Source organism: Acipenser ruthenus, chromosome 14 (assembly GCF_902713425.1).
Source record: "Acipenser ruthenus chromosome 14, fAciRut3.2 maternal haplotype, whole genome shotgun sequence".
Lineage (NCBI taxonomy): Eukaryota > Metazoa > Chordata > Actinopteri > Acipenseriformes > Acipenseridae > Acipenser > Acipenser ruthenus.
Window position 1 is genome coordinate 33,632,486 of NC_081202.1, and position 24,888 is coordinate 33,657,373.

Genomic DNA, 24,888 nt, shown 5'->3' on the forward strand with positions numbered 1-24,888 from the left:
CGAATGCGACCTGAGACTCACCGTTTCAACGGTGTCAGTAGTGCTCAACAGAAAAGAATGCATACAGAAAAATATTGTATACTGGCCATGGGCTTTGGTTTTGCCCAGAGCCGTAACTAAGCATTTAGCTACCGGGGCATGCAAATCTATATATATTTATATATATATATATATATATAAATTGCATGCACCTCCGGAATGAAGCAACCGGAGGTGGATGGAAAGACTTCATATCGTAGCTAGCGTGGCATGCAAGACTCCATATCTTAGCTACCGGGGCATGCAATTATATATATATATATATATATATATATATATATATATATATATATATATATATATATATATATATATATATATATATATATATCATTATTATTATTGGTATTTTTTTCAGTTTTTTTTTTTGGATGTTAGGAGTTAGGATGGTATTTACTCGCGCATAGTTTTGAATGTTACTTCAGAATCTCTCCTTTAACATTTCTGAAGGGGACACTGTATTACTTAAAACGTGAATTAACGTCTTAAAACGTGTTAACACTGAGCAGTTACCTTGGGATTACACACCAGGTTCAGACGCAATGATTAGACTAATGTATCCGAAGGCGACCTGAGACTCACCGTTTCCTCGGAGTCAGTAGTGCTCAACAGAAAAGAATGCATACAGAAAAATATTGTATACTGGCCATGGGCTTTGGTTTTGCCCAGAGCCGTAACTAAGCATTTAGCTACCGGGGCATGCAAATCTATATATATATATATATATATATATATATATATATATATATATATATATATATATATAAATTGCATGCACCTCCGGAATGAAGCAACCGGAGGTGGATGGAAAGACTTCATATCGTAGCTAGCAGGGCATGCAAGACTCAATTTCTTAGCTACCGGGGCATGCAATTATATATATATATATATATATATATATATATATATATATATATATATATATATATATATATATATATAATTATTATTATTGTTATTTTTTTCTTTTTTTTTGGATGTTAGGAGTTAGGATGGTATTTACTCGCGCATAGTTTTGAATGTTACTTCAGAATCTCTCCTTTAACATTTCTGAAGGGGACACTGTATTACTTAAAACGTGAATTAACGTCTTAAAACGTGTTAACACTGAGCAGTTACCTTGGGATTAAACACCAGGTTCAGACGCAATGATTGGACTAATGTATCCGCACCGCAGGCGACCTAAGACTCACCGTTTCAACGGTGTCAGTAGTGCTCAACAGAAAAGAATGCATACAGAAAAATATTGTATACTGGCCATGGGCTTTGGTTTTGCCCAGAGCCGTAACTAAGCATTTAGCTACAGGGGCATGCAAATATATATATATATATATATATATATATATATATATATATATATATATATATATATATATATATATATCTATATAAATTGCATGCACCTCCGGAATGAAGCAACCGGAGGTGGATGGAAAGACTTCATATCGTAGCTAGCGGGGCATGCAAGACTCCATATCTTAGCTACCGGGGCATGCAATTATATATATATAGATATATATATATATATAATTATTATTATTGTTATTTTTTTCTTTTTTTTTTTTTTGGATGTTAGGAGTTAGGATGGTATTTACTCGCGCATAGTTTTGAATGTTACTTCAGAATCTCTCCTTTAACATGTCTGAAGGGGACACTGTATTACTTAAAACGTGAATTAACGTCTTAAAACGTATTAACACTGAGCAGTTACCTTGGGATTACACACCAGGTTCAGACGCAATGATTGGACTAATGTATCCGCAGGCGACCTGAGACTCACCGTTGCAACGGTGTCAGTAGTGCTCAACAGAAAAGAATGCATACAGAAAAATATTGTATACTGGCCATGGGCTTTGGTTTTGCCCAGAGCCGTAACTAAGCATTTAGCTACCGGGGCATGCAAATATATATATATATATATATATATATATATATATATATATATATATATAAATTGCATGCACCTCCGGAATGAAGCAACCGGAGGTGGATGGAAAGACTTCATATCGTAGCTAGCGAGGCATGCAAGACTCCATATCTTAGCTACCGGGGCATGCAATTATATATATATATATATATATATATATATATATATATATATATATATATATATATATATATATATATATCATTATTATTATTGGTATTTTTTTCAGTTTTTTTTTTTGGATGTTAGGAGTTAGGATGGTATTTACTCGCGCATAGTTTTGAATGTTACTTCAGAATCTCTCCTTTAACATTTCTGAAGGGGACACTGTTTTACATAAAACGTGAATTAACGTCTTAAAACGTGTTAACACTGAGCAGTTACCTTGGGATTACACACCAGGTTCAGACGCAATGATTGGACTAATGTATCCGAATGCGACCTGAGACTCACCGTTTCAACGGTGTCAGTAGTGCTCAACAGAAAAGAATGCATACAGAAAAATATTGTATACTGGCCATGGGCTTTGGTTTTGCCCAGAGCCGTAACTAAGCATTTAGCTACCGGGGCATGCAAATCTATATATATTTATATATATATATATATATATAAATTGCATGCACCTCCGGAATGAAGCAACCGGAGGTGGATGGAAAGACTTCATATCGTAGCTAGCGTGGCATGCAAGACTCCATATCTTAGCTACCGGGGCATGCAATTATATATATATATATATATATATATATATATATATATATATATATATATATATATATATATATATATATATATCATTATTATTATTGGTATTTTTTTCAGTTTTTTTTTTTGGATGTTAGGAGTTAGGATGGTATTTACTCGCGCATAGTTTTGAATGTTACTTCAGAATCTCTCCTTTAACATTTCTGAAGGGGACACTGTATTACTTAAAACGTGAATTAACGTCTTAAAACGTGTTAACACTGAGCAGTTACCTTGGGATTACACACCAGGTTCAGACGCAATGATTAGACTAATGTATCCGAAGGCGACCTGAGACTCACCGTTTCCTCGGAGTCAGTAGTGCTCAACAGAAAAGAATGCATACAGAAAAATATTGTATACTGGCCATGGGCTTTGGTTTTGCCCAGAGCCGTAACTAAGCATTTAGCTACCGGGGCATGCAAATCTATATATATATATATATATATATATATATATATATATATATATATATATATAAATTGCATGCACCTCCGGAATGAAGCAACCGGAGGTGGATGGAAAGACTTCATATCGTAGCTAGCAGGGCATGCAAGACTCAATTTCTTAGCTACCGGGGCATGCAATTATATATATATATATATATATATATATATATATATATATATATATATATATATATATATATATATATATATATATATATATATATATATATATATAATTATTATTATTGTTATTTTTTTCTTTTTTTTTGGATGTTAGGAGTTAGGATGGTATTTACTCGCGCATAGTTTTGAATGTTACTTCAGAATCTCTCCTTTAACATTTCTGAAGGGGACACTGTATTACTTAAAACGTGAATTAACGTCTTAAAACGTGTTAACACTGAGCAGTTACCTTGGGATTAAACACCAGGTTCAGACGCAATGATTGGACTAATGTATCCGCACCGCAGGCGACCTAAGACTCACCGTTTCAACGGTGTCAGTAGTGCTCAACAGAAAAGAATGCATACAGAAAAATATTGTATACTGGCCATGGGCTTTGGTTTTGCCCAGAGCCGTAACTAAGCATTTAGCTACAGGGGCATGCAAATATATATATATATATATATATATATATATATATATATATATATATATATATATATATATATATATATATATAAATTGCATACACCTCCGGAATGAAGCAACCGGAGGTGGATGGAAAGACTTCATATCGTAGCTAGCGGGGCATGCAAGACTCCATATCTTAGCTACCGGGGCATGCAATTATATATAGGCGACCGTTTCAATGGTGTCAGTAGTGCTCAACAGAAAAGAATGCATACAGAAAAATATTGTATACTGGCCATGGGCTTTGGTTTTGCCCAGAGACGTAACTAAGCATTTAGCTACCGGGGCATGCAAATCTATATATATATATATATATATATATAAATTGCATGCACCTCCGGAATGAAGCAACCGGAGGTGGATGGAAAGAATCCATATCGTACCTAGCGGGGCATCCAAGACTCCATATCGTAGCTACCGGGGCATGCAAATATATATATATATATATATATATATATATATATATATATATATATATATATATATATATATATATAAATTGCATGCACCTCCGGAATGAAGCAACCGGAGGTGGATGGAAAGACTCCATATCGTACCTAGCGGGGCATCCAAGACTCCATATCGTAGCTACCGGGGCATGCAATTATATATATATATATATATATATAATTGATATTTTTTTCTTTTTTTTTTTTTTTTGGATGTTAGGAGTTAGGATGGTATTTACTCGCGCATAGTTTTGAATGTTACTTCAGAATCTCTCCTTTAACATTTCTGAAGGGGACACTGTATTACTTAAAACGTGAATTAACGTCTTAAAACGTGTTAACACTGAGCAGTTACCTTGGGATTACACACCAGGTTCAGACGCAATGATTGCACTAATGTATCCGAAGGCGACCTGAGACTCACCGTTTCAACGGTGTCAGTAGTGCTCAACAGAAAAGATTGCATACAGAAAAATATTGTATACTGGCCATGGGCTTTGGTTTTGCCCAGAGCCGTAACTAAGCATTTAGCTACCGGGGCATGCAAATCTATATATATCTATATAAATTGCATGCACCTCCGGAATGAAGCAACCGGAGGTGGATGGAAAGACTTCATATCGTAGCTAGCGGGGCATGCAAGACTCCATATCTTAGCTACCGGGGCATGCAATTATATATATATATATATATATATATATAGATATATCATTATTATTATTGTTTTTTTTTGTTTGTTTTTTTTTGGGGGATGTTAGGAGTTAGGATGGTATTTACTCGCGCATAGTTTTGAATGTTACTTCCGAATCTCTCCTTTAACTTGTCTGAAGGGTACAGTGTATTACTTAAAACGTGAATTAACGTCTTAAAACGTGTTAACACTGAGCAGTTACCTTGGGATTACACACCAGGTTCAGAAGCAATGATTGGACTAATGTATCCGCAGCCGACCTGAGACTCACCGTTTCAACGGTGTCAGTAGTGCTCAACAGAAAAGAATGCATACAGAAAAATATTGTATACTGGCCATGGGCTTTGGTTTTGCACAGAGCCGTAACTAAGCATTTAGCTACCGGGGCATGCAAATATATATATATATATATATATATATATATATATATATATATATATATATATATATATATATATATATATATATATATATAAATTGCATGCACCTCCGGAATGAAGCAACCGGAGGTGGATGGAAAGACTTCATATCGTAGCTAGCGGGGCATGCAAGACTCCATATCTTAGCTACCGGGGCATGCAATTATATATATAAAATTCATAGTTTTTTCTTTCTTTTTTTTGGATGTTAGGAGTTATGATGGTATTTACTCGCGCATAGTTTTGAATGTTATTTCAGAATCTCTCCTTTAACATGCCTGAAGGGGACACTTTATGACTTAAAACGTGAATTAACGTCTTAAAACGTATTAACAGTGAGCAGTTACCTTGGGATTACACACCACGTTCAGATGCAATGATTGGACTAATGTATCCGCACCGCAGGCGACCTAAGACTCACCGTTTCAACGGTGTCAGTAGTGCTCAACAGAAAAGAATGCATACAGAAAAATATTGTATACTGGCCATGTGCTTTGGTTTTGCCCAGAGCCGTAACTAAGCATTTAGCTACCGGGGCATGCAAATATAAATATATATATATATATATATATATATATATATATATATATATATATATATATATATATATATATATATATATAAATTGCATGCACCTCCGGAATGAAGCAACCGGAGGTGGATGGAAAGACTTCATATCGTAGCTAGCGGGGCATGCAAGACTCCATATCTTAGCTACCGGGGCATGCAATTATATATATATATATATATATATATATATATATATATATATATATATATATATATATATCATTATTACTATTGTTATTTTTTTTTTTTTTTTTTTTGGATGTTAGGAGTTAGGATGGTATTTACTCGCGCATAGTTTTGAATGTTACTTCAGAATCTCTCCTTTAACATGTCTGAAGGGGACACTGTATTACTTAAAACGTGAATTAACGTCTTAAAACGTGTTAACACTGAGCAGTTACCTTGGGATTACACACCAGGTTCAGAAGCAATGATTGGACTAATGTATCCGCAGGCGACCTGAGACTCACCGTTGCAACGGTGTCAGTAGTGCTCAACAGAAAAGAATGCATACAGAAAAATATTGTATACTGGCCAAGGGGTTTGGTTTTGCCCAGAGCCGTAACTAAGCATTTAGCTACCGGGGCATGCAAATATATATATATATATATATATATATATATATATATATATATATATATATATATATATATATATATATATATATATATATATAAATTGCATGCACCTCCGGAATGAAGCAACCGGAGGTGGATGGAAAGACTTCATATCGTAGCTAGCGGGGCATGCAAGACTCCATATCTTAGCTACCGGGGCATGCAATTATATATATAAAATTTATAGTTTTTTCTTTTTTTTTTTTGGATGTTAGGAGTTATGATGGTATTTACTCGCGCATAGTTTTGAATGTTATTTCAGAATCTCTCCTTTAACATGCCTGAAGGGGACACTTTATGACTTAAAACGTGAATTAACGTCTTAAAACGTATTAACAGTGAGCAGTTACCTTGGGATTACACACCAGGTTCAGATGCAATGATTGGACTAATGTATCCGCACCGCAGGCGACCTAAGACTCACCGTTTCAACGGTGTCAGTAGTGCTCAACAGAAAAGAATGCATACAGAAAAATATTGTATACTGGCCATGGGCTTTGGTTTTGCCCAGAGCCGTAACTAAGCATTTAGCTACCGGGGCATGCAAATATATATATTTATATATATTTATATATATATATATATATATATATATATATATATATATATATAAATTGCATGCACCTCCGGAATTAAGCAACCGGAGGTGGATGGAAAGACTTCATATCGTAGCTAGCGGGGCATGCAAGACTCCATATCTTAGCTACCGGGGCATGCAATTATATATATATATATATATATATATATATATATATATATATATATATATATATATATATATATCATTATTATTATTGGTATTTTTTTCTTTTTTTTTTTTTTTGGATGTTAGGAGTTAGGATGGTATTTTCTCGCGCATAGTTTTGAATGTTATTTCCGAATCTCTCCTTTAACATGTCTGAAGGGGACACTGTATTTCTTAAAACGTGAATTAACGTCTTAAAACGTGTTAACACTGAGCAGTTACCTTGGGATTACACACCAGGTTCAGACGCAATGATTGGACTAATGTATCCGCAGGCGACCTAAGACTCACCGTTTCAACGGTGTCAGTAGTGCTCAACAGAAAAGAATGCATACAGAAAAATATTGTATACTGGCCATGGGCTTTGGTTTTGCCCAGAGCCGTAACTAAGCATTTAGCTATGTAATGCCTTTTTAATGTGTGACTTATATTTCTGCCCAATGCTGTCTCCTCTTTGAGACCTACTGTGATAGCACTATAGCACCTCCTGCTGGTAGCATAATAAAACGTCATGTCTGCCTGTCTCCCTAGCTCATGTGTGGACTGCTTCAGTGATTCACCTTTTGGGATCACAATTTGTAAGTGTTCATGTTAACCGTAAAACTGCAGGTGAATGGGGATGACAGATAATGAAAAACAGCTGCCATTATCAACACACTAAGGGGCCATCCGAACAGCACTAATCCATCGTAAATAGTTTAGGAGGGAAAGTCATTTATCAGTAAGCAGTGCCTGAAATTCCTTAGGGGAAGTCCTTCAGTCATGTGTGCAGTCTTGTATACAGAAGAACCTGCCAACCAAATGCCAACTGTCAGTCCTGCCTATTGTGACTGAAACCAACTTGCAGCAGACATACAGCTTTGAGATTATGACATGTGGTGAATGTCAAGTGCATGACAAATCAATGTGAGGGGCAGCCCGTTTACACAAAAGCATATGGTGTTTTTTTGTTCTTATTTATTATGGCAGCTTTGTATTACAACATAATTCAAGCAGATTACCTTTATTGTTACAAAGCAATCAATGTCAGTAAATTTGAGGGGTTTTCACTGTGCTTTCCACACAGACTGCTATCACAGGTCTAGATCTCTTAACAGAGGGAAAGTAAATACCTTGGGCCCTATTCACAGCATGTGCCACTGTGCTACGTCTGCACCAATATTTATTTATTTAGTTTTACTTTAGAGTGCCCATTTATTTTAACCCCAATTTTCTCCCCAATTTAGAATGTCCAATTATAATTTGTTTACCCCTCACCACAGCAATTCCCCACACAGCTCAGCAGAACTGAAGGTTCAGTGGACGTCCTCCGATCCCACGACCGAGCCAGCTTCCTCTTCTACACCCAGGAACTCGAGAGCGGATGTCAGCGAGCTACGGCCCCTAGAGGACAAAGGTCAGCCCTGCAGGTGTCTGCCTCACTAGGCGCCTGGCCAGCATGGTCCGCTGTAAAGGGATGAGGAGAAGCAGTCTCTGATGGTTTTGCTTCAATGTGACACTCCCTTCGGAATCCCCAGCAAAGACCATTAACTTTGCACAGCCAGGTCACAAACTTGCGCTCCTGACTGTAAGACTCACCCAGCTTTTACTAGGTGAGTGCACCATTATTTTTTAAATAAAAAGTGCTTATGTTACAGAACTGGCAAGAAGCAACTAAGGTGTATGTCGGATAAAGCACTTTTATATAAACTTTTCAGAGTATGATACTGAAGAAGGGTATTGGCCTTAATAGAAATGTAGCCCCTTTTTTCACATGTAAAAGCAGACCCAGCTCTTTGCTTTCGAGGGCAGGTCAAGACCCAGAGCACATGGAAACTAACCTTGAGTGAACTGGAGCAGTGCCTGAAGCCAGCGATACCCTAATGAAGCCTGGGCAAGTACTGCACGATAAGGAAGCCTGGGCAAGTACTGCACGATTTTAACAGAGTGCTTCCTTCTATATGATCCTGAGTACGATACCTGACTAATGGGGACACCCTGTAGAACCCTGTAACCCATAGCTGCTGGGCAAGAGAAGTGGGATGTTGCCGATACAATCTTTATGATCGCAAATTGTCCCTTCTTTAGGGTGCTTGATTTATCACCAGTTGCAGTCCAAAAGACTTGTAATCTGGAATGAACTACAGTACAGTCAAGAATATGAAGGTCTGTCTGATTTTTCTTTTACATGTTTAGATGTTAATTTGCAGACTAGACAGGCTCACAGCTGGCAGTTCGGTGCTTTTAAACACACAGAGCTCTTAGCTTGCAGTAGATTTCAATTTTGCATTGTGTTCTTGTTACTTTCATGGAGTGGGTCAATTATCCAGATAATCGGCTAACCAGACTGATTACTTTCACACACAACTATTGGTCAGAGTACTTGAGGCTGTGCTGTATTTTGTTCACTGTAGAGGGTGGTCATGAAGTTACATGGGGATTCAACAGTAACAGTGGAAAAACTGTAATCGTCAAATGTTAGAGTACTGAAATGTGGTAGGTAGAGCTGGCGCCAAGAACTCACAACTTTCTCAGTGGCCATAGGCAAGGCTGTATTTTTTTTTTTACGGTTATCACATAATTCAAGATCTACATATATAAATACTGCAAATGTTTGCCTTATTGACACACTACTTGTTACCCTGCATTCAGGAACCTGGCAGCCGGTTTAGTTTGCCTCCAGTAAATGATTGAACACACACTGCATAGAGCTGCATGATTTCTTAAAATGTCTTCCACCAAAAAGACACTAGCTGCAGCAAAGATCACAAATATTTCTGCTAGAGATTGCTGTGTCCGGTACAAGAAGGGGACATTTCATATGTCTTATTTTTACATGTATGTTTTTCTTGTTTGATAACTCACTGATGGTGAAAATAGAATGTCTTTATATGGTGGACATAAACTAAATATCCTACAATGTACTATTTACTGTATTTCAGGTAAGCATTTCAATATTTAGGGACATATGTTGTAGAACTCCAGAGAAAATTATCTATTTTGAATGTGACATTACTATTTTTTCTGCTTTAATAAATATTATGTTTAAATCATGAAATATCTATTTTAAGAGCATGAAATGCAGTGAAATAAGCCATAGGGGGCACCGATTCCAATCCTGATCATTGTGGTTTCCATTTGCTTTGATTACAGCATCCATTCCTGGCCTCATCACTGCAAGGGCCTGGTAGAATTCTGCATTGCAGCTGCAGCAGGACCACTCCTACTGGAGTCTGCAGGCAGTGTGCAGTGTTCCTGGCTCAGAAGAACATGTTGATGCCTAAAGAGCTGGACCCTAGTGAATGCTAATTGGGAAAGCACAGCACCCTTAATGTGCTGCAGGCAAACAGATGGGACGTCTCCGACTACACACATTACCTTTAACAAGTTAATATTTTAGTATGTTGCTTGTATGTATGAGAAACATCTGGTGAAGCCGACTGTGTAAGTTAATCTAAAAGGCACTTAATACATTAAAAAAAAAAAAGTTTTGTCTTTGTGGAGGTGGTGGGGGAACTAAAAATGAAACCACTCTCCTGACATAATATTCTAATCTGGCATTACATTGTTGCAAAAACAGAAGTACAGCTGTCAAAATCAGTAGGCTAGTGGGGAACGCTCCTGGAAGAAAGTGCACAGCAGAGTCCTGAAATAACAAACACAAACACTGCTCTGCAAACAAGCAAGGAATGAAAAGAAAGAGTTCAAAGTCAACCCAAAGAAACAGCAGTCCTTCATTCCCGAGCTCAAATGAAGCCTCGGCGGATATCCGCAGACCGGTTGCCGGTGGGTCTCAGCAAACGGCGAGCGATCGCACCTCTCCCGGGAGCGGCCGGCTCATGCCCTGGTAAGGGACCAATGGGATCAAAGCGCGGGACGGGGGGGTGCAGGACTCCTGGGAGAAGCGGGGCGCCGGGCCCCCCCACGTAAGGAAGCACAGCCCTCTGGTCATACTCTCCGCCGATGATCCCCGGGGGGTAGAAGGGGTAGGGGGGGTTGTGTTGGGTGGAGAACAGATCGAAGGAATAGGGCTGGACGGGGACTGGGTAAAACGGCTTGTCTCTCTTCTGCTTGTATGTCGTCTTGTAGAGCTTCAGAAAAGAAGAGACAGGTGAGTCCCAGAAATAAAGCAGATTGAATTTCCACTGTACAACACACTGTTTGACTCTGCAAATGTACCATGGTAAACAAATCTGAATCAAAACTAAGGAAGAGTGCTTGAAATATGTGAGCATGACATTTGTAACTTTTTCCAACACTGCAGACTAGTATAAAGGTTCAGAAAAGGCAGCTCCTCTCACAATGACAGACCAGGAAAATTGTTTCAGGTATGGCATACACAAGACACTAGTATTTATTAGTGTACTAGGGTTATCCTTCAGTACAGATGATCTATGTTGTTACGGGATGAGCTACAGCTGGACTGTTTTAGTATTTTACAGCACTGGGGATTTACCCTGGATTACATGCACCCTATCAGTGGTTATCCTGGAATAAACCCTACAAATAATTGATGCAATCCAGGTGGATTCCCTGGTGTTGTAAAATGTTCCAAAAAATGCAGTTGTGGAGGCTTCCCTTACAAAAGTTCAACACAGTACAATGCTTCTCGTATGAAAACCTTTTCCCCTGGTTTGCCATGTTTATTAATATGCTTCACCATAATTCCCTATTCTTTACAATGCTTCCCTATGCTTTACCATGCTGTTATAGGTGGGTCAAATCAACCCCCTAGCTCTCTGCTGAAATCCTCTGAACGCTTCCATGTTCTTGAGAGGCTGGATTAAGTCGCTTTATAAAAGGTGATACTCACAGCTTTCCAATCTGTCCCTCTGTCTCTGCTTGTTGAATCTGAAAACAGATATCAGGAAGACTTACATAAAACTCTCCTTTTAAAGTACAGTAATTGTGTATCCACCCTTACTGTTTATCCGCCATGATCGACAGCTGAGTGAGTAGCTGGAGTTTGTTTATTATTGAACAGAGAAGATTACTTCAGAGATTGTAGATCCCACCAAAGTTTTCATAAGCTGCGTTATATGTAATACTGTTAGCCTGTGGGACGTATCAACTTCAACCTTCGTCTCGATTTCCTGCCTGTCAGACGGCTACCCTGTCACAAGCATTAATACCTTGTACCTTTCTAAACAAAAGATTTAGGGGATCTCAAAACAATGACCATAGTAATTGTTACTATACTTGCTGTGTATAATGGTATTTAAAACAGGATTAATTTATCCAACTTTTTATAAATCCGCCTTTAATCTGGTCCCACCACAGTCAGATACGCGATTTCTAGGGATGGGTCGGTAAATCAGTTTTTCGATTTCCAGCAGTTTAGGTACATTACGGTATTAACACCATTCCTTTTATAAGAACGTTTACAAACGAGAGGAGGCCATTCAGCCCATCTTGCTCGTTTGGTTGTTAGTAGCTTATTGATCCCAGAATCTCATCAAGCAGCTTCTTGAAGGATCCCAGGGTGTCAGCTTCAACAACATTACTGGGGAATTGGTTCCAGACCCTCACAATTCTCTGTGTAAAAAAATGCCTATTTTCTGTTCTGAATGCCCCTTTATCTAATCTCCATTTGTGACCCCTGGTCCCTGTTTCTTTTTTCAGGTCAAAAAAGTCCCCTGGGTCGACATTGTCTATACCTTTTAGGATTTTGAATGCTTGAATCAGATCACCGCGTAATATATTTACAGATAATTCTGGTTGCTCTTCTTTGCACTTTTTCTAGAGCAGCAATATCCTTTTTGTAACGAGGTGACCAGAACTGAACACAATATTCTAGATGAGGTCTTACTAATGCATTGTAAAGTTTTAACATTACTTCCCTTGATTTAAATTCAACACTTCTCATAATATATCCGAGCATCTTGTTGGCCTTTTTTATAGCTTCCCCACATTGTCTAGATGAAGACATTTCTGAGACATTCTAATTCAACACCGCAATTATCGTAATTCCTTTATACAAGCAGAATCCAAGCTGCTACATGTGTGTGCTCTGCCTTGCCAGAATACGAACTGCTACATGTGTGTGCTCTGCCTTGCCAGAATCCGAGCTGCTACATGTGTGTGCTCTGCCTTCCCAGAATCCCAGCTGCTACATGTGTGTGCTCTGCCTTGCCAGAATCCAAGCTGCTACATGTGTGTGCTCTGCCTTGCCAGAATCCGAGCTGCTACATGTGTGTGCTCTGCCTTCCCAGAATCCCAGCTGCTACATGTGTGTGCTCTGCCTTGCCAGAATCCAAGCTGCTACATGTTACAGGGGGAGGCCTGGTGTGTCACATGTTAAGCTGAAGGAACACAAAGCCACTTTTTCAAGACCAGTGGCTTGAAACCTGGTTCCAAGGGAAATCGGGAGACCTAGTTTGAGGCAACTTTGCCATATCAAACCCCAAGTCTCCCCCTGGTGTGCCATGCAGTGGCCTTGAAACCAAGTTACAAAGTGTCTTCGCGTTCCCTCAACTTTACAGTGCTGAGGGAAAGACAAGGGTACCTGCACTAGAGACACAACAATGAATCGATGAATTATGTCCATGACTTTCTTTTTCAGGTTGATTATCGACGCATCACTTTGGTGCCTTATTTTCACACTATACAGCTAGATACCATGTAACATAGCTGGCTACACAGTGATGTATTTGTTTTGTGATGACAGAAACTAATGAAAAAAATTAATCAGATGTCTTCTCGTTCAAGTTTTCTCAATATACACATGGATGTTTCAAGTTGTTTTTTTGTTGATAATTGTCGATTACTAACTGTCTGGTGTTTGATATTGCTTGCTGATTGCACCGCTAACCTGTGGTGTGGTGTGGTATAGCAAGGTCAGATGAGGTAAGGATGTGATAAGGTGTGATGAGGTAAGGCTCAGCTTACTTCTAAAGTCGCGCAGGTACAGGAACCTCCAGAGCGAGGGGTCGCTGGTGGCTGTGTTGAGGTCTTGGCTCACAGCGGAGAGGGAGACCACAGAGCGGACGTCCAGCAGCCTCAGAACACGCAGCTTCAGCTCCGGGGGAAGGACAGCCAGCCCAAACACATCAGGCAGGTCCAGAGCTGGAGCACGCAAAGGAAGAGAGGAGTGCTTCTAGTGGCTGTGGCTCACAAAACTGTCATATACCTATTGTGCACCTACATTCACTGCACTGATCTCAAATGTGCAGTTTTGAAAGATGTTATAATGAATATTTTTATTTTAAAACATATCTGGTACTACACCAAGCCAAAGGAATGTGTGTTTGCAAGCCGTGCTTTCAGGTAGTGTTGCACTTCCCTGGTCATTTCATCTGGAGAATGAAATTGTCCCCTCCCCACAAACCCGCGCTCCCGACTGTGTGACTCACCCTGCACACCAGGCAGCTGTGCTTTTACCTGTTGACAAACTCAGAGACCTAAACCAACCACTTCTTAAGGGTAGCCTCACATTATTTTTGTAGCATCCACTTTCTTCACCTATACTGTATAAATGCACTGTTGGCCTGCTCTGCTTACAAAGTGCCCAGGTTTAAGAGTCTTACCCTGTCTGGCCGACGCCAAAAGAGGGTACACAAGCTGGTCTTTAAAGACACGGGATAACTTCTGGAGATCCTTGTAGGTGTCTGCAGCACTCTCCCCTAAAGCAGAACAATGAAGAGGAAGAGGGAATACATTTAGTAAAACCCTGTACTTACTACAGGTTCTGTGTTGTACATCAACTGAATATCTGATGTCTGTATATGGCTTCATTCTTAGGTGAGGCTTACATGCAGTGACTTTTAAAAACAGCAATTTAGGTTTTGTGACTAGAAAATTTTCTTTAGTCCACTGTGAATACGGCAGCGAGTTATTGTTTTATTTATTATTGCTTTTCAATAGAAAGTGACCCACACTGTATGCTGCAGGTACTGCAAACTTACCCTGGCCGCTGTCTGACACATAGGAAGATGGGCTGAGCTGCACTTTCCTCACACTGCACACCTCACTGTTAATCTTCAAGGTGGCTGAAAGAGAAGGCAGCAAACCTGGATCCAGTCTATTTTTTACACTCAGCACACAGAGTTTTGCCTGTATATCCAGGGAGCTGACTGTGATTTGACTTAAAATTCAATTACTTTCCGCTACCTTCTTAAGATATTTTCAGTAGCTTCTTAAATATTAATTTATCTTTTAATGGCCTGAGTTCTGTTATAATTTCTCCATTCCGGTTTGGTGGGTTTCCACTGCTTCCTGTAGATTCTGTCAGCTATTGCTTTCTCTGATCTAACAGGTACCACACAAACTTCAGGGTTATGAGAACACTACTTCCACTTGACCATCTAAGCCCGGAGTATAAAACTGCATGGGCTCCACTTTAAAAAACAAAGCAGGTTCAGGTGGGAAGTCAAACTAAAGGAACTGGTAGCTGTGGAAATTCACGAACCAGAAAGAGGAAGGGCAAGAGAAATTAGGGGGTTTTATATAGCACTGCCCCAGGACATACGAAGTAACAAACGATCAAGCTATAAAACTCAATATTCAAGCGACTGCACTCCGAGCCTCTCAGAACCATTGCAAATACCATAATAAGGTAAGGGAATGGAAAAAAATGTACCATTAATAACAAGGATGTTGCCCATTGGCACAGCGAGCAGCACAGCGGCCCCTCCCTCGCACAGCGGGTGTGTGTACTGCAGTCTGTAAAGCCCTCCAGCCCTCCAACCAGCAGGCATGTCCACTGCCCCCGCTCCGGAGCCCTGCAGAAAAACGGGACGCATTAGCAGCTACTCTGATTCTCCAAGCCAGTTCCTTTGAAAGAAAGAACCCTGTTAAAAACATGCTAATTGTACTCAAAAGACGTTCTTAGTAAATCTCTATTTGCTAAACAAATTCCGATGCATGACCTTGTAAGCGCAGTTTGAGTGATCCACTCTGGAACCCTGGAATGTGGAAGTTCACTGGACACCAGCAGTAAATGAGTCACTGAACTCATGAATTATTGGCCACTCCATAGAGCAGGGGTGTCCAATCACAGTCCTGGAGGGACATTCCATTCCAGGTTTAACAGGTGAAATGATAAATAACTACTTCAGGGTCTGGATGGAGGTTTAATTGGATCAATTAAACAACTTAGAACAGGGTTGGAACAAAGACCAGGAGTGGAAGGGACAACTTTGGATAAAAAAATAAAATATAAAAAAAAAAAGTTAAGACAAGTAATTGCAGATAAAATAGGAGTGGTTTCATAGCTTTGGTTAGCTATTAACTGTTAGATAATTGTATATTAATTCACACTGCCAGAATACATTGTCTTATTATCATTGATCAGCACTTCATAATGTGTTGATTGCAAATGATGGGAAAAGCATCTTTTCATGTTAGCCGTTTTTTCTGTTTTAATTAATACATGTTAAAAGGGAATTGCTTGGAATGCCACAGTATCTGCAGAGACCAACAACAAACTGTGCTGAACTGTACAGCAGTCTTGTGATGTAGACTTTCCTTTGGATGTTTGCCATTACTGAAACATTGTGGTGTTTAATTTTCTTGATAAGCCTGTGTTTAGGTGCTTTAACTTTCAGTTCAGCTAGTTCAGGCATAAGCTAGTTCAGGCACTCATAATGAGTAGGGCCCTACCAAATTCACAGTACATTTTCAGAAATTTCACGGTCATTACATTTTAAAAATCTTAAATTCAGCTATTTAAATTTTGAATTTCATGGTGGTGTAATAAAGTATGAACATGTAGTTAAAAACGGAAAAATATAAACATTTAAAGCCCTGAGGTTAACAAAAGCACGCGACTAACAAAGTAGAAATGCTATGATTGTTGCGTTTCTGTTATTGTTATTATTATTATTATTTTTTTTTTTATAGAAATTTAGTCATTGCCAATTATTTTTATTATTTTCTCCCATTTTGAATGGCAAATTATTTTTTAAGCTCAGCTCACCGCTACCACCCCTGCGCTGACTCGGGAGGGCGAAGACGAACACACACTGTCCTCCGAAGCGTGTGCCGTCAGCCGACCGCTTTTTTTCACACTGCGGACTCACCATGCAGCCACCCAAGAGCTACAGTGTCGGAGGACAACGCAGCTCTCGGGCAGCTTACAGGCAAGCCCGCAGGCGCCCGGCCAGACTACAGGGGTCGCTGGTGCGCGGTGAACTGAGGACATCCTGGCCGACCTAACCCTCCCTCCCCCCGAGCAACTTTGTGCACCGCCCCCAGGGAGCTCCCGTCCACGGTCTGCTGTGGAATAGCCTGGACTCGAACTCGCGACATCCAGACTATAGAGCACATCCTGCACTCCATGTGGAGCGCCTTTACTGGATGCGCCACTCGGGAGTCCCAACTGTTATTATTTTAATTAATAAATTTTAAAAAAACTGTTCTGGTTTTAAACATCATTGTATGCATGGGCAGCAGTGTGGAGTAGTGGTTAGGGCTCTGGACTCTTGACCGAAGGGTTGTGGGTTCAATCCCCAGTGGAGGACACTGCTGCTGTACCCTTGAGCAAGGTACTTTACCTAGATTGCTCCAGTAAAAACCCAACTGTATAAATGGGTAATTGTATGTAAAGATATTGTGATATCTTGTAACAATTGTAAGTCGCCCTGGATAAGGGCGTCTGCTAAGAAATAAATAATAATAATAATAATAATAATAATAATAATAATAACACAAAAACTATTCTGAAATGCTGTTTTTCTTCATTCCGTCTCTGCGGTGTAAATACCTGTCCGTATTTAGACACGACTCTTTCTGCATCCACAGAGTTTGTTGTAATTGACAGACAGCGCCGAGCTAGGGACAGGTCTGCAGCTGGACAATATATCTATACTCACATATTTATTTTAGTTATTTTTTTGTCCTGCTGTGTTTTTTATGTATTTTTCTGCTCAAACTACTATTTGTTATATATTTTTACATGATCCACTGCAGTAATGATTGTAGCACTTTGATTTATTTTGGACACTCATTTTTGTAGGTCTAATTTGACTCGCCTGACGGTACTACCAGTTGAGATCCATAGGTCATACTAAACCCGCCCCGGATGCCCGTGTCTACCAATCAGTGTGTAGAGCCCAGTTACTGGCTGTTGTCAAGTGTCAATGAATAAATCCTGTCCTGTTCATGATGAGCTTTCTTTTTTAAACTGAAACAAGCTAACAATCGCATCAGGAACATGTAACGGTACTTATAACTGCACTGGATTTTACTATAGGGTAAAAGTACACAAAAGACCAGATTTCATGGTGCAGACCAGATTTCACAGTCTGTAATGTTTTTTTCATGGCTGTGAATTTGGTAGGGCCCTAATAATAAGTAAAAGCCAGGACCACCTGTGTATTGACTCTGTAAGTAGCTGTTCACTAGATGGCGCCGGCACTGACTTCTATAAAGACACTATGGTTGATCTAACCTGGGTTATATGATAGAACTAAAGAACAGCTCCTGAACTCAGTGAAAGGAGCTTAATACAAACTTATCAAAAACTAAAAAAACTCACAGCATTTGAGTAATTGCAAAAAGAACCACGAATAATTGAAAACGTCAGGGACAGTAAAAAAAAAAATTGTGATTTGAAGTTCAGAATGCATTAGTTATAAATGGCCCGATAAATATCCAATTTTCAATTGTGCAAATTTACCCACATTTTATTCTGAAATAAATTAAATTAAAAAATCATCATTAACAATAACCTGTGGGTAAGGGGTAGTTCTGTTTTTTATTAAAATGTTTATTTCCATAACAGCAAACCGTTTGACGTAACCCGACACTTTGATATCCCTGCTGGGTGTGTCTGTGAGTGTTGCTGCAATCCTCCATGTGCTCTCACTCGCTCGCCTGCTTCTTACCTGTGGTAGGTAGCCCGTCTCCTGCATCAGAAGATGCACAGCCACCACCAGTGCATCACAGGGGCTGCTGCTCTGAGCCAGGTGATAGAGGGTCTCTAAAGAGTGGGGCACCTTCCCGTCCACCGCCTCGCTGCACAGCATGGGCTCGGGAGTGAAGCCACCCGCCCCTTCATCACTATCACTGTGTCCTGGGACTGTCTCCATCTCAGCGCCCCTGAACCCCACCTGCAAAGCACACAGCACAGCACAGCTCAAACACAGTGGCAGGTGTGATTCGAACAAAATGACATTCAAAAGAACAAGGGTCTAAACAGTATCTTATGAAAGTATCTCATAGTAAAAGCAGAGCAAAGTGTAATAAAGCATGGTAAAGCATAGGCAAGCATTCTAAAGATCAGAGCAGTACAGCATATTTATAAACATGGCAAAGCAGGGCAAATTATAGTAAATGCATAGTATAACAATGGGAAAAGCATGGGAAAAACTGCAAAAATATTGTAAACTTTTATAAGGAACCTCCATAAAATAAAAAAAATAAAAGATTTTCTGCAGATTTCATTTTGATGTATTTGAGCAGATCAATAAATGAACCCTGAGAGGAAAATACCAGCAGGGTTAATACATAGAGTTAAAGGGGGCGGCATTTAGATCCGCTGCTAATTATTCAAACTGGCCCCAGTATGCTTAATCTATTAAGTGGGATCCTATTATTATTATTATGCAGGTTTTTGCACTGTAGCAGGAATAATTGGCAAAGTGAAAAGGAAGACTGGACAACAAAAATATACTACAACCAAGCAAGTGGGGAATGAGGATGTTTCATGGTTGTTCTACTAATTCAAAGCTAAGTATGCTGAGAGAGGCGTGTGGAGCAGCCTGAGCAGAATGAAGATATTGTAGGTTTCATTCTAAACATCTTACAAATCCCTGAACCATTAGTGTCAACTTACCTCAGGGAAGAATAACAATGAATATTTTTATACAGTAAAACCTGCCTTAGCGACCACCTCTGAAGAGAGGCCATCTGTCACGAGAGAATACTTGCAGAGGCCACGGAACGTTTTTCTATTTTTTTTTTTTTTTTTTTTTAATTTAGTAGCTGCCAATTGTTTGACCGTTTGTTTTCACACTGCAGACCCACCATGTAGCCCCCTCAGAGCTACAGCGTCGGAGGGCAACGCAGCTCTGGGTAGCTTACAGGCAACCCCACAAGAGCCCGGCCAGACTACAGGGGTCGCTGGTGCGCGATGAGCCGAGGACATCCTGGTCAACCTAAGCCCCCCCCCACCCAGCCAGGCGGCGCTCAGCCAATTGTGCGCCGCCCCCTAGGAGCTCCCATCCACGGTCGGCAGTGGAATAGCCTGGACTCGAACCGGCGACATCCAGGCTATAGGGCGCATCCTGCACGCCACGCAGACTGCCTTTACCGGATGCGCCACTCGGGAGCCCTTTTCTATTATAATTAGGGCTTCTAGTTTTCTGGGTTTATTTTCGATCACGTGATGTCCCGTTAAACATATTTTGAGCAGATTCGCTTTCTTAATCAAACACTAATTACCAGAGGAAGTTGTTTCTTTTTACCCTCATATCTTGACTGAGTTAACAAACGACGTGCATTGATCTCACCTGATTCTACTTGAACCTGCATTTCGTTCTGGCTCTAATTCAGTTTATTCATTTCCACTGCGGTAGTTTCTAGTAGTGCGTCGCTAATTTAAACAATCTGGTATTCAGTTAAGGCTTAACAACCATTAATTAAGCTTTAAAAGGGATGGAGAGAGATGGAAAATAAAAAACAAAAACTAAAAGCCCTAATTATAATTTAACTGTGAAGTGCGACCACCTGTCATCTGCGACCAGCGACCACATTTTCTTACTCCCATCCATAAAAGCAAACCTGTAGGAAAAACCAATCCGCTTATCAGTCTGTTTCTTTTAAGTTTCCATGGAAGCAAAAAATAAAAAAGCAAACTGAAAGCGATTCTTACTCTGGAGCAACGTCTTAAATCAATATCCCTCGAGTCGGAAAAACAAATTATGAGTCAAGGTATTGTAGACTGAAACCAGACTCATTTTTTCAAGAACATTTTGGTCTTTTATATACTGATTATATAACTTCACAGTACAGAAAATAAGCACTTGTGAATTCTCTTCTTTCAAGCAACATAAATGTTGGTAAACCCACCAAGAGATTTTAAATATAATACTGCATGTAAAGTTAATTTAAAAAAAAAAAAAATTCAGTGTGGTGGGATGCCTTTTGAAGCACACGATTAGAATTGTACATAAAACATCAGTAACAATAGTAGCCTTTCTGTACATCATAAAAGTGCCAATTTTACAGATGACCTTTGAAGAGAGACCACCTCTTACAATCGACCACTTTTGCTAACTCCCATGAGTGGTCACTCTTGGCAGGTTTTAGTGTATATACAAAAATAAATGTTTAAATTAAAATGGGTCCCCGAGTGGCTCACCTGGCAGAAGCGCAGCCGCACGGTGTGCAATACAGTGCAGGTTCGCGTCCTGGACAATTTCCAACCAATTTGCAGCAATTCCTCACATGGCTCAGGTGACCCAAAGGTTCAGTGGGCGTCCTCCGATCCCACGACCAAGCCAGCTTCCTTTTTATCCAGGAACTCGAGAATGGATGTCAGCAAGCTATCAGCCTCTGGAGGACAAAGGCCAGCCCTGCAGGTGTCCACTCTGAGCTCACTGGGCGCCTGGCCAGCAAGCTTTGCTGTAGAGCGATGTGGAGAAACAGTCTCTGCCGGTTTTGCCTCCCTAACCCACGGAAGCACCAGAGCCAACTTCTCATAGCCAGGTCACAAACCTGCGCTGTATGACTCCCCTTGCACTGCAATACCATGCGGTTGCGCTTCTATCACGTGAGCCACCTGGGGACCCCTATACAAATATTTTGTAACCTTTCAGGTATCTTTTCAGGTTTGATTACTATGTGATTATGAGGACCAACAGTATGTGCAGGCACTGGTTCTCTTCTCCCCTTAACTTACCTCTGGCTGGTGACTTGCTGTGTCTCTGCTGTTATGATGCAGTGTTCTTCTGCTCTCCTCGCTGTGTGAAGGTCCTGGCTGTGTCTGTGTCTGCAGCTGCCTGGGATCTGGGGGGAGAGGGTGGTTCTGGGCTGGAGAAGGCCTGGGAGCTGGGAAGGCCTCTGGCAGGACCACACAGATGAGATCCCCAGATACAATACCGCAGGCCGTCAGGGTCTGCCCAGTGTCTGTGAGAGCTTCCTTGCCATTCAGGGAGAGTGTGAATTCTGAGACAGAACTGCGAATGAAGACCCAACAGATACATAATACAATACAATAGAAATAACTCATTCACCCATTCCAGGTTTTACTACGAGCTTGATTAGCCACAGTTTCTAGAGAGGTAACAAGCTCAGGTGTTCCATATTAAACACCTAGCTAACCAGGATTGGATCAAACTGCTATTCAATCAGTTTTTTTTCCATCCCTTCATTTGTAATGCAAGTGTCATCTTTAAGAATCACCTTTTAATATTTATCACATCTCATAATGCTAAACATACTAAAGAATGAGAATACGACTTGACACACATGGTAAAAATAACAACGCGTCAATAGACAAGTTCATTTCTGCAAATATACCCTACAGTAGGTCAATTAAAGGTAAAACAACTTCCATTGTAGACCTAGAGTCAGTTATAATTACGATTACAATTCCAGCAGAATTAAGCTGCAGTCATTTTAATTCTAATTACAATTACACTAAAAAATAACAAACAACCGCACACATTAACATGTTTACTCTATTCTAAATAACCAAGCAATAATCGCAGGTACAAATACAGAAATATACTAAACTTTTTTTTTTCAAACAAATGGGGTCACCAAAAGTGGTTGAAAGTACAAGAATAATTATCAAATGACAAATCAATGTGTAACTGAACTGTAATTGATCAATTATATGTCTAATTACAATTACGTAGGTGTGCCAAGGTTGGACTGCAATTACCATTACACTGTAACTGCAATTAATTACAAATTGAAGGAAGTGTGTGCAGCACAGGAGAAGGAGTCTGGATTCAGCCACCAACCTGTAGCCCAGACAAGGCAATACGGACTCCCGGAGGGTGCTGCTCAGCTCTGCTAGTGTCGGATCGGCTCCGCTCAGCTCCACTCGAGTGGTCTGTTTATTGACCCGGACCCGCAGCTTCATCCTTCACCTGCTTGTTCAAGAAATAGCTGTGGAAAGCAGAGCCATGTGGGGTTAAAGAATAAGGGTTGTCCAACAGGGATAAAGCTAGCACAGATAGGGCTGTCAACAGGTGCTAGCACAGATAGGGCTGTCAACAGGGATAAAGCTAGCACAGATAGGGCTGTCAACGGGTATAGCACTAGCACTGGGACAGACATTCAGACAAACACTGCCTGAAATGTATTTAGTGGAAAAAATGACCATGTTTGTATTGGTTCATATAACAGAATTTATGAATGTCTGTTAAAAAGAAGCAAAAGGAAAGCAATGCATACACGAGGTCTGAAATAAATAGCACACATTCTACTGGGTTTAACTTTCCTTTCTTAACCCATTAGGTACCAAATACATTTTTCTTTGAAAAAGAATCACAACACAAGCTGTATTTACGTAATTTGATACATGTAGACATAACTAACAAAATTAGGAGTAAGTTATCAAAACAATATAGTTCAAGAGAAAATTAAAACAGGTAGATGCCAGTTAAAAACGCTCCAAAAAATGTCAAAGTAGCCTGTCCTCTAATTAGGCCAATGGCACTTAATTGGTTAATAAGTAATTTGTTGAGGTGCCACGGTTTTATTTTGTTTTTTCTAAACCCCAGTTGTTGTTTTTTTTTACTTGAATATATAGTATACATTATACTTTTGTTTTTCAACAAATTAAAAAAATATATATTTTAATATCGATTTACATTTTTTAAATAATTTTAGAAAAATGAATTTCTTCGTTTTGACTATAAACTGCTGCATCCTATTTTGAGGACATAAAAACATCTGAAGGGATATATTTGCAGAATTGACAGTTCCATTTAAATAACAAGTAGATGGCAGTTAAAAATGCTACCAAAAAAAATTAAAAAGTATCCAGAGACAGAGCAATGTAGACAAGTTATGTCAGGACTTGGTCATGAGATGCATGGATGTTGTGTTTCCTTTTGCTGAGTCAGTTGTTTTGGTTTCGTTTTTGTGTGTGTGTTTCTAGAAGATACTACCGGGCAATGACGCATTCTTTAATTACAAAAATACTGCTTTAATTAATCAGAGAGGTGCTTCTGTTGTATTTAAATAAAAACACCCTTTCTATGTGTATGCACGTGATATTTCAGAGGTTTCACTATCTCAGAACGTTGTCTGAAAAAGATGAACAGCTTGTAACAAAACAAAAACACATTGTTTTGTCTTAAATTTACATTACCTAATTAAATTCCACTGTTATAACGATATACACAACATTAAACATATGCCATTACAACCATAATGCATGATTTGCAAATACAGAGATGCTTCATGAATGACTCGGTTACATATTTAAACACAAATGACAAAATACAAAGCCCTTATATAAGCGTGTACTTACCTACTAACTAATACTACTGAACGTCTGAATCGGCCAGGAGACGGAGGTTCATGTTTCATATAAATGTTTACTTTTCGGTGTATCACTCCAACAACAAGCTTCAAATCCGTATTCACTTCGAACCCTCCCACAAGGAAAACCACAGAGACAGCAGAGGGCCAAACAAACCAAGAACCAAAAGCGAAGCGGTAATTATGT

At 39.5% G+C, this 24,888-nt stretch overlaps 1 protein-coding gene across 1 annotated transcript; it reads right to left on the reverse strand.

The window, feature by feature from the left end:
- Positions 1–8,219: 8,219 nt before the first annotated feature.
- On the reverse strand, positions 8,220–24,877 carry LOC117419923 (F-box only protein 7-like). Its single transcript, XM_034033316.3, has 10 exons — positions 24,691–24,877; positions 23,171–23,318; positions 22,102–22,378; positions 19,085–19,309; positions 15,838–15,979; positions 15,164–15,247; positions 14,786–14,881; positions 14,148–14,324; positions 12,073–12,110; positions 8,220–11,350 (listed from the first exon to the last, which is right to left on the reverse strand). Exons 2-10 carry the CDS (start codon positions 23,290–23,292, stop codon positions 11,006–11,008), a joined length of 1,506 nt encoding a protein of 501 aa, XP_033889207.2. The 5' UTR covers positions 23,293–23,318; positions 24,691–24,877; the 3' UTR covers positions 8,220–11,005.
- Positions 24,878–24,888: the final 11 nt, after the last annotated feature.